We start from the raw sequence: 13,301 nt of genomic DNA, 5'->3' as shown, positions 1-13,301 counted from the left end.
CCGTCCGACAGGACGGCGTGCATATAAGCCCGCCTGACCGACCCATTCGGACCGTGGAGGTTGGGCATGAGGCCGAGCAGAGCGTCTGCTCGGCGGCCCAACCGCGGGGCTAGTTCGTCGAAGTGTTCGACGAAGCCCCAGCGACTATCCACGGTGAGGCCCAGATATTTGATCGTTGGCCTTACCGGGACGCGGACATCGTCCACCACTATATGTGCCTGAGGGGGCACCCCGCTCTTTCCATCGTGGAAGAAAAGAGCTTCCGATTTAGCGGGGGCCACCCTCAGGCCCAACTCCTTAATGGAGCCGACCACGCACGCCACTGCGACGTTTGCCGTACCGACGGCTCTCCCCCAGGTCGTGGCCCCGACCACCACCAACGTGTCGTCCGCGTAACAAACGACGTGGCAGCCGGGGGGTAGGGCCGCGCGGAGAACGTAGTCGTATGCGACGTTCCAGAGTAGGGGTCCCAACACGGACCCCTGTGGAACGCCGCACGACACGTCCCTCCGCTGCTGAAGTCCCGTTTTGTTATAGAACTCCAGCTGCCTGTCCCGGAAATAGTCCTCTATAATAGCGACCCGGTAGGGGGGCAAGAGATGAGTCCTCTCATCGCCCCCACTACCCGGCCCCATGGGATGCTATTAAAGGCGTTGGCGATGTCAAGGGATACCGCCAACGCCACCTCCCCTCCCGCGGTCATCTGCCCCTGACTTGCCTGACGGCGTCGATAGTCGATAGACCATCCCGGAAGCCATACTGACCGCGGGATAGATTGGGACCATCCCGGGACAGGTGCCGGACGATGCGGGCAGCGATGACTCGCTCCAGCAATTTCCCCGCATCGTCCAACAGGCATAACGGCCTATAAGCGGAGGGACTCTCCGCTGGCTTGCCCTCTTTACGGAGGAGGACAAGCCTGGCCCTTTTCCACGGCCTGGGAAATATGCCGTCTCTGACGCAGCTCGTGAAGAGCCGCCTCAGACGGCTGCCCACTATGGGAGCCGCGGCGAGCCAGACCCTTCCGTGTACACCAGATGGTCCGGGCGCCCGCGGCCTCCCCTTGAGGCGAGCGAAGGCCATCACCATCTCCTCCCGGGTGACGCCCAGCTCCTCCGTCCATTCGGACGGGGGGCCGACCCTCTCCGGTATTTCCCTTTCCCTATTGGGAAAGAGGGCGGCCACCACATCCTCCAGGAACTGAGCGTCCAGGGTTTCCGTTATCGGGGGGGCCCACGGACGAAATTGCTTCGTCACAATTTTATAGGGCCTCCTCCACGGATCCCTGTCAAGGGAGGAGACGAGGTCGCGCCAAGCGTCGGCCTTCGCCCTCCTAATGGCCGCTCTAAGGGCGCTCCTAGCTTCACGGAGCGCCTCGGCGGCCACTTCCACCTCCTCGTCGGTGCCCCGTCGTCTGCGGCGGGTGAACCTCCGTCGGGCAGCTACGGCGGCCCGTCGTAGCTCAGCTACCTCCTGGGACCACCAGTAGACTGCCCTCCTCGCCATAGGATGGCAGAGGGGCATCGACGCGTCGCACGCGCGCGACATGGCGTCCCCGAGCCATTCGGCCTCCTCCTCCACCGAGCGGGCCTTGTTGGGTTCCGGCCACGTGGAGAAGAGGAGGCTCACCTCGAGGGCGCCGGGGTCCAACTTGCGCAGGGCCCATCGACGTTCCTTCTCATGTAGGCGGCGTCTTATCGACACCTCCGTGGGGGTGGACACCAGCTCCATGCGGATCAGACGATGATCCGACAATTCTCCTAAGGAGCTGGCGTCCACGTGCCAACCACGTATCGTGGCGGCAGCTGCGGGGTTCGCCCACGTCAGATCGACAATGGACTCCCCCGGGCCCCCACGAAGGTACTGGCACGGCCTCTATTCAACAAGACTAGGCCGTGCCTCGCCGCCCACAGCAGGGTGCTGTCGCCCCTGGAGTCGGTGGATGGGAAACCCCACTCTAACGCATGGGCGTTGAAGTCCCCACCCACCAGTACTGGCCTGGGGGAGCGTCGTCTGATGTGCTCCCCCAGAGACTTCAGGGCGTCCTCATATTCCCTCCTCGTTAGTCGAGGAGGGAAGTAGCACCCCGCTACATCGATGGGCCCCCACTCTACCAGAGCGAACCCCTCCGCCGCCGATATTGGAATCATCGGCGGGGTGTCGCGCGCGTGCCGGCTGACCACCGCCACCCGTCCCAGGGAGTCCCCCGCCCAGTTGGGGTGACTCTCCGGGATATGGTATGGGTCTGCGGCGATGGCCAGTCCACCCCCCCCCACTCGGCGAGGCACTGCATTAGCATGCTTTGCGCCCCGGCCGAGTGGTTGAGGTTAACCTGAGCGAGGAAGAGGGACATTAATTGTTGTTACCTCGTTCCTCGCCCCCACCGACGTTGGATTTGTCGGCCATATCTGCGACCGCCGTGGGGGGTGACTCCTCCACGACGGCCATCTCAATGTCGGCCACTGTTACGTCCGACGTTGTCTCTGCGGTGGTCGCTGCCACCGCGGGGGGCTGTCCCGCAACGGCAGTGAGGGGGCCACTAATTGTTTGGCCGCCTCTACGGGGCACCGCACCCAGCAGGTGCCCAGCCCGTTGGGGGCCCTGCTGACTTCTCCCACCTTAAATTCCGGTGGGAGTCGCTTGCAGGCCCTCGCCAGATCCTGTGCCACCTCGGTGGGAGTGGCCGAATCATCGAGTCCGGTGGCCCGGATCTCGGCCGTCTTCGATGGGCGGGACACGGCCCTCACGTCGTCCCTGTTTGCGAAGACGGCCGTCAGCCTCTCGGCCAGCGCGTTCGCCTTTACTCGACTCTCCGGGCCCCGGACCTCCCAAATAAGGGCCCCTCACTGTGATGGCCCTCCTGGGACGGAGATCCTCGATCCCCACGTCCTTGAGAGAGATCGAGGATCTTGCCTTCCCTACCACCTCTTGGTAGGAGGTAGGGTCGGCGCAGGTCACCACTATGGCCGCTGAACTTGGCGGCCTCAATTTCGGGAGGGGAGCCTTCTTGCCGGAGACTGGAGGCCTCGCGGCAGTGCTCCCCTTCATCGCCGTCCCGCCCTTTTTCCCACCGCTCCCCTTTTTATTGGGAGCGGGGGCCACGGGCGCCCCGGCGCTCTTCGCGCTGTTGGGGAGGGGCCGGGGCGGCTCCGCTTCCGCCTTCTTCGCCTTGGCGGCCGCTCTCTTTGCCCCCCTCGAAACGACCTGCGCCCAGGTCGCCTCGTTCGCGTCCGTCTCCGTCCCCCCGTCCACAAATGTGTTGGGGACAGCCGGGGGCGGTAGATTCGCCTTAGCGGCGGGGGGAGGCGCGTTGGCTGCGCTCTCTCCCGTCTTAGGAGCGGCCTTGGCGGCCCTCTTCGCCGATGTGGCAGCGGCCAGACCGCTCCGCGGCTTTGTTGACGGCGCCGTCATCGGGGCGACCCCCATCTCCCGCAGGAGACGGGGCAGGAGCCGCACGATGAGCCGCTCGATGCGGCCCTCCTCATCATCGACCCTGTCGACATTCTCCCTCCTTTTATTTTTCGAAGGGGGTGTCTTGCCGATAGGGGCGGTCCTGTCCGCGACGGCCGCCAGGGGGTTCAGCTGCTTGCTAACCCCCTGCAGAGGAGGCCTGAAATATGGGGATCTCAGGTCCTCCTCCGTGACCGTCACGCGCGGCCTCTCCCCCTCCGCGGGAGCAGTCCTTCCTCTAGTCCTAATTGGACTACGGTCGCCAGCCACGCTATCGGAACCCGACCACTCCATGATCGAGTCCCATTCCATCCCCGGCACCTTATCCCTGCCGGACGTGCGGCGGGAGGTGGACCTCCCCCGGCCGTGTTCCAGTACCGCGACCCTGGAGCGGAGGAACACCAACTCTTCATTCAGCCGGCGTCTCTCCTTCGCCCAGGCGGATCTAGAGCATTCCTCCCTCTGGTCTACGTTCGCGGCCAGGCTGCTATCACCCGCCCTCGTAAAGACTGACGTGAGGGCTGCGGACAGCTTGGTGTATGCTCCGCATATCCCTCACTATGTCGCCCCTGATGTTCTTTGATCGCTCAACCGACTTGGCAATGGTCGCCAGTTCGCGTGTTGCGACCGCGGCGACTGCGCAAATCGGTTGTTCGTCGAACTCGAGGACGAGTTCGACAGCCTTCTCTTTGGCCTTCCTGGCCGATGTGGAGGACGGCTCAACTTCCAGATCTAAAATCGTCCGGTGGTCCTTTCTTAGCTTCCGGGCTTTAGCCTTTTCGGCCTTCCTTGCCATTGCCTCGGCAGTATATTTCCCGACATGTTCGGGATTTAGAGCTGGCCTCCCCCTGGACCTTTTTGTTGACTCCCCCTCGGAATCCGAGGAGGAGACAACACATTCGGCCGGCCGTTTTCGCCTCTCTCCTCCAAGGGAGCTCAGCGAGACCGTAGAACCGGCCCTCGACAGCGCTCCCTCGTAGGCGACCGCCTCGGCGCGCGCCCCGGCCTTGCTGCTCGCAGGGCCGGGACGTTGTTTGCGCGAACTGTCGCTCATAGTTGAGCGAGCGTCCGCCTCTACACTCTGAAGCGAGCGTTCTCCCTCCACATTATGTTGAGAATTTATATTGTCCATTAGATTGATGCCCACGGCCCGCAGCGGCTCCGCCAGCCAGGGTGTACCCTCACCCCTCCCCCGAAGAATCAGGAGAGGGGGCCCCGAGTTCCCCGGGGGGCTAGCATATGGCTCGGGTCCCCGTAATGTTATCGGAGACACTGGCCTCCGGCCCCTTACTCCCCGTGAGCGGATGTGGTGCGAGCCCACTCACGAGTTTCAGGGGTCCCTCGTCTCCGATGTCGAGGGCACCGCTGCGGGTGGCGCCACCCGGGGCGGCCCCACGGACGGTTCAGGTCACGGAAGCGGCGCCCCTTCCGGACCCTAGCCGCCGTGGCGACCAGCGTTGTTTGCGCTGCCCGGTGTCCCGCTTCGGAAGGGACGCCGTCGCGGAGACACGGGGCACAATACTCGACGCCCCCCCCCGGCCCCGACCTCGGAATACGTCCGAGCGGCCGTGCGACCCCCCACCAAGAGAGACGGGTGGTTCCGCGACAGACCGAAGTCCGCGCGGCCCCGTCCTCCCCTACGGACAGAGTCCGCACCTCTCGAGGCGGGAGAAGTCCCCGGTGCAATGAGTCGAGGCTCTCGGAGACCCCATCCCCCTCAGTGGCATGAGCCAGCCTGCAGCCAGGAGCACCCAGCATACGGGCCGTCTCGCCTGCGGGAGCAGGCCGCGTCGACCCTTTTGCACGCAAACCCCAAAGGAACCACCCCACCTCACAGGGAGGAGGGGAGGGCCCCACGGGGGTCTACGTGCAGTGGGGGTCGAAACCCCACATCACGCACGGGAAGGGAGCAATCCTCCCCCTGACGGTGCCGTGCCACCGGGCGATTGAAGTCAGGGCCGCCAACCCCTACCGGCACACTGGGGACCTGTCCCGAAGGACGAGACTCCCAGGAGTCCCTCCCACGAGGAGAGGAGACCCCCTTGAGGTGCCGGACCCGGTGTACAGACTCCCCCCATGAGGAGGGAGTCCGTACAGGCTGCTCTTAGACCCCTACGTGTCGCAAGCGACCCGTGGGGGAGCCCTCTCACCACGACAAGGTGGCAGCCCGCGAGAGGGACAAAGAAATCAAGAGCAGAGTGCTCCATCCTTCCCAGCCCCTCCGATCTTCGCCTAGAGGGGATTACATCCCGTTATAATTTCTACACAGCCCCTCAGGTTCACTGGTCTAGGGGGACTGTGGTACGCGCGCCACCTCCGATTGTTTTATATATATATTGCGCACATACGCATATGTACATATATATATATATATATATATATATACACACATGCGCAGTAAGGCACATATATACATAGTAGGATGAGGCAGAACCCCCACTACGGCAGACGCCTGTGTTGGCAGAGAAGGCTACCTCCGCTCGCAGGTACCGGCGGCGGCAAGGTGGTTAAAACCACCGCCTCCAGCCGGATCTCTCCACTCCAGGCGAAAGGAGGGAGCGAGCCCCATTGCTCCCGGGCGGGCAACCGGGAGCGGGACACCATGCGAACAGTATTCACCCCCCCCCCGCCGGTCAGGCCATGCCATGAGTTCGGAAGTGTTCCCGCTATACTGCCGGATCACCTCCGAGTCGCGCCCGCACTTCGTGTTTTATACAGGGGAAAGGCGGACCCCTGTTCGGCCGTGGGTACTTCGGGGACCGGTCCCTTGCTACCCCCAGCCTCCTTCCCGTGTCCCTGCCATTCGTAGATTATCCAGAGGAAGGCAAGCCTCTGTTCGATGGCGAGTGGCATCAGCACCGGTATAGCGCCTATCCGCCATCTCTACCCGTGTCCCTGCGTCCGTGTTTTCGAACTAGGGGGAACGCAGACCCCTGCTGGCCGTGTGTCGTCGGATTCCCGAAGGAAGAGCCGCGACGATCCACCTCCCCTAACCGTGTTCCTGCATCCGTGTTTTAAGCTGGGGGGAATGCAGACCCCTGCTGGCCGGTGTGTGTCGTCGGATTCCCGAAAGAAGAGCCGCGACGATCCACCTCCCCTACCCGTGTTCCTGCATCCGAGTTTTTAAGCTGGGGGGAATGCAGACCCCTGCTGGCCGACGAGTGTCACCGGATACTCGGCTGAGCGTATAGCGAACACCTACGCACGCTCATCACCACCGAGCAGGGCCGCGACTATCCGTCTCCACCTACCCGGCTACCTCCGGTTTTATATTAAGCAGAGGCGAGGTACCTCCTCTGCGTCGGGCCTGCAAGTCCCTCGTACGCCACGAGAACCGTAGGTACTAAGGCGACTCCGGCCCCGCTCCCTACGCGCCATCCCACCCTCTAGTCATCCCCGGCCGGACCCTCGCGCTCCAGTTTCCTTCACTACGCCTCCGTTATTTATACAGGGGGAGTAAGACCCCTGTTGGCGGTGTGTGGCCGGCCCGGGTCCTCTGAGATGAACCCGTGCCTCGCCGATCCACCTGCCCCTACCCGTGTCCCTGCATCCGAGTTTTCAAGCTGGGGGGAATGCAGACCCCTGCTGGCCGATGTGTGTCAACAGCAGCCCACGGTAGGGCCGGTGACTAACCACCTCCACCTACCCGTGTCCCCGTCTCCGTTACATATAGGGGGAGACGGACCCCTTTTACCTACCACCGGCACGCACGGTAGCTAAGGAGAAGCGTATCTCCATTTGCTCAGGTAGGGACGCTCTTCGGTGAGTGCCCACCCCTCGCCCGCCTACCCGAACGTCCCCATGCTGGGACCTAACGATAGGCCGCGAGGTGCCTCAAGATCCGAGCGGTCGTATATTCCGGTAATACGATCGCTCGGCGCGGCTCACCTCCGAGTTGATGACAGGGGGAGGGAGACCCCTGTTTTGCATCTAAGGTGCTAATACCTTAGCTGCCTGTCCGATCCCACTGTTCGGCCCTAACGAAAACATCGCGCCCGAGCCTTCGTCCGAGGATTTGCAGGGGGAGAGGGCACCCCTGGCCATATGGCCTACCCGGAACCATCCTCCGTGTTTTACAGGGTGAGGGCGGGCCCTGACCCTATTGGTGCGATATCCCAACCCTTTTTCCCCCGACCCCCCACTCGCGTGCCTCCGCCGAACCGAGCCCTTGTCCGGATTTTGGTCGAGTCAGGGGGAAAGGGGACCCCTGTCCTACCCGTCCTCCGATTATTTTGCAGGGGGAAGGCGCACCCCTGGCCCGTAGGCCTACCCGGAACCATCCTCCGATCAAGACGTATCCCGCAGGGAGAGGGCGTATCCCTGGACTATGCGACCTGCCCGTCCCACACGTCCGTGTTTTTATACGAGGGTGACGTGCATTCCCTGTCGAGGGCACACGGGGCCCCAGAGAGCAGCCGTTATTTCGGTGCATCTCCCCAGCTTCCATGCGCCCCCATTTGACCTGCCCGTTGCTATGCCTCCGGGTTTTTATACGAGGAGGAAGGCAAGCCCCTGTTGGTAGGATGGTGAGGATCAGGAATCAATTCCGTTCCCTTCATCCTCCGCCTCACCGATCGCGACGCGACAGTACCTACCCACGCCGACGTCCCCACCCATTCGCGTACACGGAAGCGGAAACAATCGGAACTCTTTAAATTTACCCCCGCGGTTTCAAACATCCCCTTCCATCCCTTACCGTTGCACGCCCTCCCAACGGAGCGCGTTAAGACAACCGATCACTTCTCAACGCATCCCCCCTCCGGCTGAGGCGCGCCAGAACGCCTGCTGTATCCGATGACACTGCAGTACCGCGCCCATATCCCCCCGGGACAAGAGAAATCAGGAGCAGAGCGCTCCATCCTTCCCCACCCCATTGGTTCGGAGGTGTTCCTGCCATGCTGCCGGATTACCTCCGAGTCGCGCCCGCGCTTCGCGTTTTATACAGGGGAAAGGCGGACCCCTGTTCGGCCGTGGGTACTTCGGGGACCGGTCCCTTGCTACCCCCGGCCCCCTTCCCGTGTCCCTGCCATTCGTGGATTATCCAGAGGAAGGCAAGCCTCTGCTCGATGGCGAGTGGCATCAGCACCGGTGCAGCGCCTATCCGCCATCTCTACCCGTGTCCCTACGTCCGTGTTTTCGAGCTAGGGGGAACGCAGACCCCTGCTGGCCGGTGTGTGTCGTCGGATTCCCGAAGGAAGAGCCGCAACGATCCACCTCCCCTACCCGTGTCCCTGCATCCGAGTTTTAAGCTGGGGGGAATGCAGACCCCTGCTGGCCGGTGTGTGTCGTCGGATTCCGAGTGAAGAGCCGCGACGATCCACCTCCCCTACCCGTGTCCCTGCATCCGAGTTTTTAAGCTGGGGGGAATGCAGACCCCTGCTGGCCGACGTGTGTCACCGGATACTCGGCTGAGCGTGTCGCGAACACATACGCGCGCTCGTAACCACCGAGCAGAGCCGCGACTATCCGTCTCCACCTACCCGACTACCTCCGGTTTTTATTAGGCAGAGGCGAGGTACTTCCTCTGCGTCGGGCCTGCACGTCCCTCGTACGCCACGAGAACCGTAGGTACTAAGGCGACTCCGGCCCCGCTCCCTACGCGCCGTCCCTCTAGCCACCCCTTGTCAGACCCTACGAAGCCTCGCGCCCCAGTCTCCTCCACTACGCCTCCGTTATTTATGCAGGGGGAGTAAGACCCCTGTCGGCGGTGTGTGGCACCGGCCCGGGTCCTCTGAGATGAACCCGTGCCTCGCCGATCCACCTGCCCCTACCCGTGTCCCTGCATCCGAGTTTTCAAGCTAGGGGGAATGCAGACCCCTGCTGGCCGGTGTGTGTCAACTGCAGCCCACGGTAGGGCCGGTGACGAACCACCTCCCCCTGCCCGTGTCACCGTCTCCGTTTTGTATAGGGTGAGACGGACCCCTGTTCCCACCGGCGCGCACGATAACTATGGAGAAGCGTATCTCCCTTTACTCGGATACTCGGAATAATTCCGAGCGGTCGCGCTACCCCCCCACTAGGAGAGACGGGTGATTCCGCGACGGACCGAAGTCCGAGCGGCCCCGCCCTCCCACGCGGACTAGGTCCGCACATCCCGAGGCAGGAAAAAAGGGGACCCTGGTGCAATGAGCCGAAGCTCTCAGGGATCCCCCCTCCCCCCTCAATGGCATGAGCCAGCCCGCAGCCAGGAGCACCCAGCATACGGGCCGTCTCGCCTGCGGGAGCACCCGCGTCGTACCCTTTTTGCACGCAAACCCCAAGGGAACCACCCCACCTCACAGGGAGGAGGGGAGGGCCCCGCACGGGTCCACGCGCAGTGGGGGTCGAAACCCCACATCACGCACGGGAAGGGAGCAATCCTCCCCCTGTCGGTGCCGTGCCACCGGGCGATTGAAGTCGGGGCCGCCAACCCCTACCGGCACATTGGGGACCGTCCTGAGAAGGACGAGACCCCCAGGGGTTCCTCCCGCAAGGAGAGGGCCCCCCTTGGGGTGCCGGACCCGGTGTACAGACTCCCCCCGTGAGGAGGGAGTCCGTACAGGCTGCCTTAGACCCCCGCGTGCCGCAAGCGACACGCGGGGGAGCCCCCTCACCACGACAAGGTGGCAGCCCGCGAGGGGGTTACAATAAAGCCTCGAATTTCGGAAAAAAACGGTATAAGCAAAGTCGTACCTTATAATATCATATTTTAATATCAACAATATCTATTCTTTTTTCTTCTTCTTCATAGTAAAATAAATATAAATGTATGCAGCTATGTGCTTACTATTGATTGTTCTGAAAAACTTAGGAAAAATCATGCATTTTCTCTATTTAAAAGAGACACAGTAATGATATGCTAAAGAAATAATTCATCATACTGAATTATTCCATACCGTGTTATTGCTACGTTGCATATATCATAGATTGACACCATAATATATGATATATGGATACGCATGAAGTCTATGTGCTCTTTTAAGGCTGTGTTTGAAAATGTATACTGACAGTATTGAAATGTATATGTTTACGTCACGTGCACTATACATTTTAAGTATTGGGAACACAGCTTATATGTGTGAAAAAATATTTGATAATCTGCGACAATAGCAGTTGTTAAACAGCTTGGAAAGTTTGCGAGAAGTTTGTTATATCTATTTAACGGGAGCGTTATACGAACGAAGAATTGGCAAATGTGTTGCTTATTTACGGAGAGTGCCAGAAAAATCAAAGACAAGCCGCAATTCTTTATGCAGAACATTTTCCTAACAAGCGACACTCAGGGCACAGATTTTTCCACAGTCTATTCATTAGACTTGTTCAATATAGAACATTACATGTTTCAATACGTACCCCAACGAGCAGAAGCAACAATTAATGCAGTAAGAGAAGTTGTTATTGCTAATCCGCATACAAGTACGAGAAGTATTGGATATAATCTCCAACTGGATCAAAGTTCACAGAATAAAAAAAAATCTTAGCTGGCATCCATTTTTTTTAAAAGACATACAACACAAAAATTATTTCCCCAAGATTTGCCTCGTAGAGAAGCTTTTTGTGATTGGCTTTCAGAGCAAGTAAGAATAAGATACATTAGTAATTGATGGTTATCATTTTTTACCACGACTAGAATAGCACTGATTTTTTTTTCAAATAATTGTTTATGCTACGTTTATACCGTGCGCTTAGTTCGCGAACTAAACAATGGGTGTTTAACCTATAGGTATAAATATAGGTATAAAGACATCTATCGTATAAGTGCACATAAGGCAATTCTTGGCATTAAGTTTTCTCGCACCTTCGATAACGTTATAGGTGTTATTTCTTTCACTTGCTGTTTGTATTTTTGTATCAAATCTGTTGCGTGATAGTAAATCATAATTTGATCGTGTTATGTAATCCCGCACAAAGAAATCCGCGTTATGTCAGGTGAACGTGGGGCTATTCTTGCAGAGTGATATGAATACCTATCTATCTTAGGAAATTTTCGATTGAAGATAGTTCGAGTTAAAAGAGATGAATGAACAAGATGGCTATCTTGTTGAAATATTATATCTGAAATTACAGCTAATGGAACATCTTCTAATAAATATGGTAGTGTTTCTACCAGGAATATGGAATAAGTTTTTGCTGTAATATTAATATCTTCCGGAAAGAAAAATGGCTTGATAACATAATTATCCAAAATTCCTATCCAGATATTAACATGGAATTGCCTCTCAAGGTACATTTCTTATATGTAACAAGGATTTTTCTCCGCATAGTAGAGTTTATTGCGTGTCTATTACTACAATAAGTGTATTTATCTATCCAGAGAATTCTCTTTTAAAAAAATCATCATTAGCAATATCAACCTGATTTGTTACTACAATTTTGTATGTTTTTGAAATCAAAGTGACAAATAGACAGAATAGACAGAATAGTTAAATTCGAAATTTGTGGACATTGTCTCACGAGGAAGCAATATCAGTCATATTTTAATTTTTGAACGATTTCCAAAGCCCAAAAAAGCTTAATATTTGATTTCTCTTTTAAGTTTTACATTATTAAAAAAAAATCAAGGCCTATTTTCAATTGTGGAAATTGCAGCCACTAATAACTAATGCATCTTATTATTCTTATTTACTCTAAAAGCCAATCATAAAACACTTTTCGATGAGGTAAATCTTGAAGAGTAATCTTTGTTATATGTTTTTCAAATGGATGCCATCCAACATTTTTCTTAATAATTCTAAACTTTTGTATGATCCACTTATAGAGAATGTCTACTTTTATATGGATAAGCAATAATAGCTTTTCTTACTACAATAGTTGCTGCTTTATTAGTGCCGTGAATGTATTGGAGTGTGTAATATTCCATGTTAACAAAGTTTAATAAATAAACTTTAAAAATATATATATCCGTACCCAAGGTGTCGTATTTAGAAAATATTTGGCATAGAAGACTACTTTGATTTTTATGGTCCTCTATAAATAAGCAACATATTTGTCAAATCTTCATTAGTATAACTGTCCATAGTGAAACGTATCAGAAATTTTTTACAAACTTTTTAAGCTGTTTAACAACAAATGTCGGTACTGATTATTTAATGTCTCCCCTACTCTTATACCATGTGATATTTATTTTGGAATATTCATATTAATAATATTAAAATATTTTGTTATTAAATTAATAATATTCTTCAACATGAATTTTAGATAAGAAATCAAACTAACAATTCTAACTAATTTTTTTAAACTAAAAATAAATCCATAAATTAAATTGTTTTATTATGTCTGTTTTTGAGAAAATTCGACTCAAAAATGCCAAAAATGGTAATCCTAGAAGTCGTTTTGTGCAATTATAAGCTGCTGCTTTCTTTCTTTTAATTCATCTGCATATAATTGTATATTTTTCATAAAATAATTAATACAAATGATTTTTACAGATTTTTTATTGTTGTAAATAAATCTGTAAATGAAAATGATCTATCACGTCTTTGAGCTATTTTAACTCAAAATTATTCAAGAATGCCATTTTTTGCATCTTTGAGTCTAATTTTATTAACATGATAGAGCAATTTTATTCGTGGATTGGTTTTCAGCGTTATAAAATCTATAAGAATTAACTAATCGGATTCGTGGTCCATAAAAAAGTTCAATTTGTTGAACAGTGTAATCAGTTTAATATACTGATGTTATCTTTATGCCTATATATAAACCAAAGGTTTTATTAGTGAAAAATATTCATTAAATATGAGAACTAACTTACATCTTATAAAACTTGTCAAGTTGCATCATATTTAATGTTTTTTTTTTAGTAATAATCCTATTTATGAAATGCATCCTCTTTGAAATCTTCTATATAAAAATTTATATAATGCTATTAATGC

General features: G+C 55.1%; 2 protein-coding genes across 3 annotated transcripts in view; one reads left to right on the top strand and one right to left on the bottom strand.

The window, feature by feature from the left end:
• The window catches only part of LOC105151168 (uncharacterized), a 212,709-nt gene that overhangs the window by 21,390 nt on the left and 178,018 nt on the right, over positions 1-13,301 (bottom strand). The window lies entirely within an intron of this gene.
• LOC147906509 (uncharacterized) lies at positions 5,873-11,033 on the top strand. The gene is made up of 3 exons (XM_087416483.1): positions 5,873-6,061; positions 10,598-10,804; positions 10,920-11,033. The coding sequence occupies exons 1-3, from the start codon at positions 5,873-5,875 to the stop codon at positions 11,031-11,033; spliced, it is 510 nt and encodes a 169-aa protein (XP_087272609.1).

This window comes from Acromyrmex echinatior, unplaced genomic scaffold, assembly GCF_024713525.1.
Source record: "Acromyrmex echinatior isolate Ae372 unplaced genomic scaffold, ASM2471352v2 Scaffold23, whole genome shotgun sequence".
Lineage (NCBI taxonomy): Eukaryota > Metazoa > Arthropoda > Insecta > Hymenoptera > Formicidae > Acromyrmex > Acromyrmex echinatior.
Note: the sequence above shows the minus strand (reverse complement) of the source record. Positions and strands in the feature narration are given on the sequence as shown.

What these genes read in the sequence shown, in the direction of transcription:
- LOC147906509 (XM_087416483.1), top strand. Translation starts at nt 5,873, where the DNA reads ATGAGGCAGAACCCCCACTACGGCAGACGCCTGTGTTGGCAGAGAAGG. An exon ending in AGCGGGACACCATGCGAACA is followed by an intron (nt 6,062 to 10,597) that starts GTATTCACCCCC and finishes ATTTAACGGGAG; the next exon opens with CGTTATACGAACGAAGAATT. An exon ending in CAACGAGCAGAAGCAACAAT is followed by an intron (nt 10,805 to 10,919) that starts TAATGCAGTAAG and finishes TAGCTGGCATCC; the next exon opens with ATTTTTTTTAAAAGACATAC.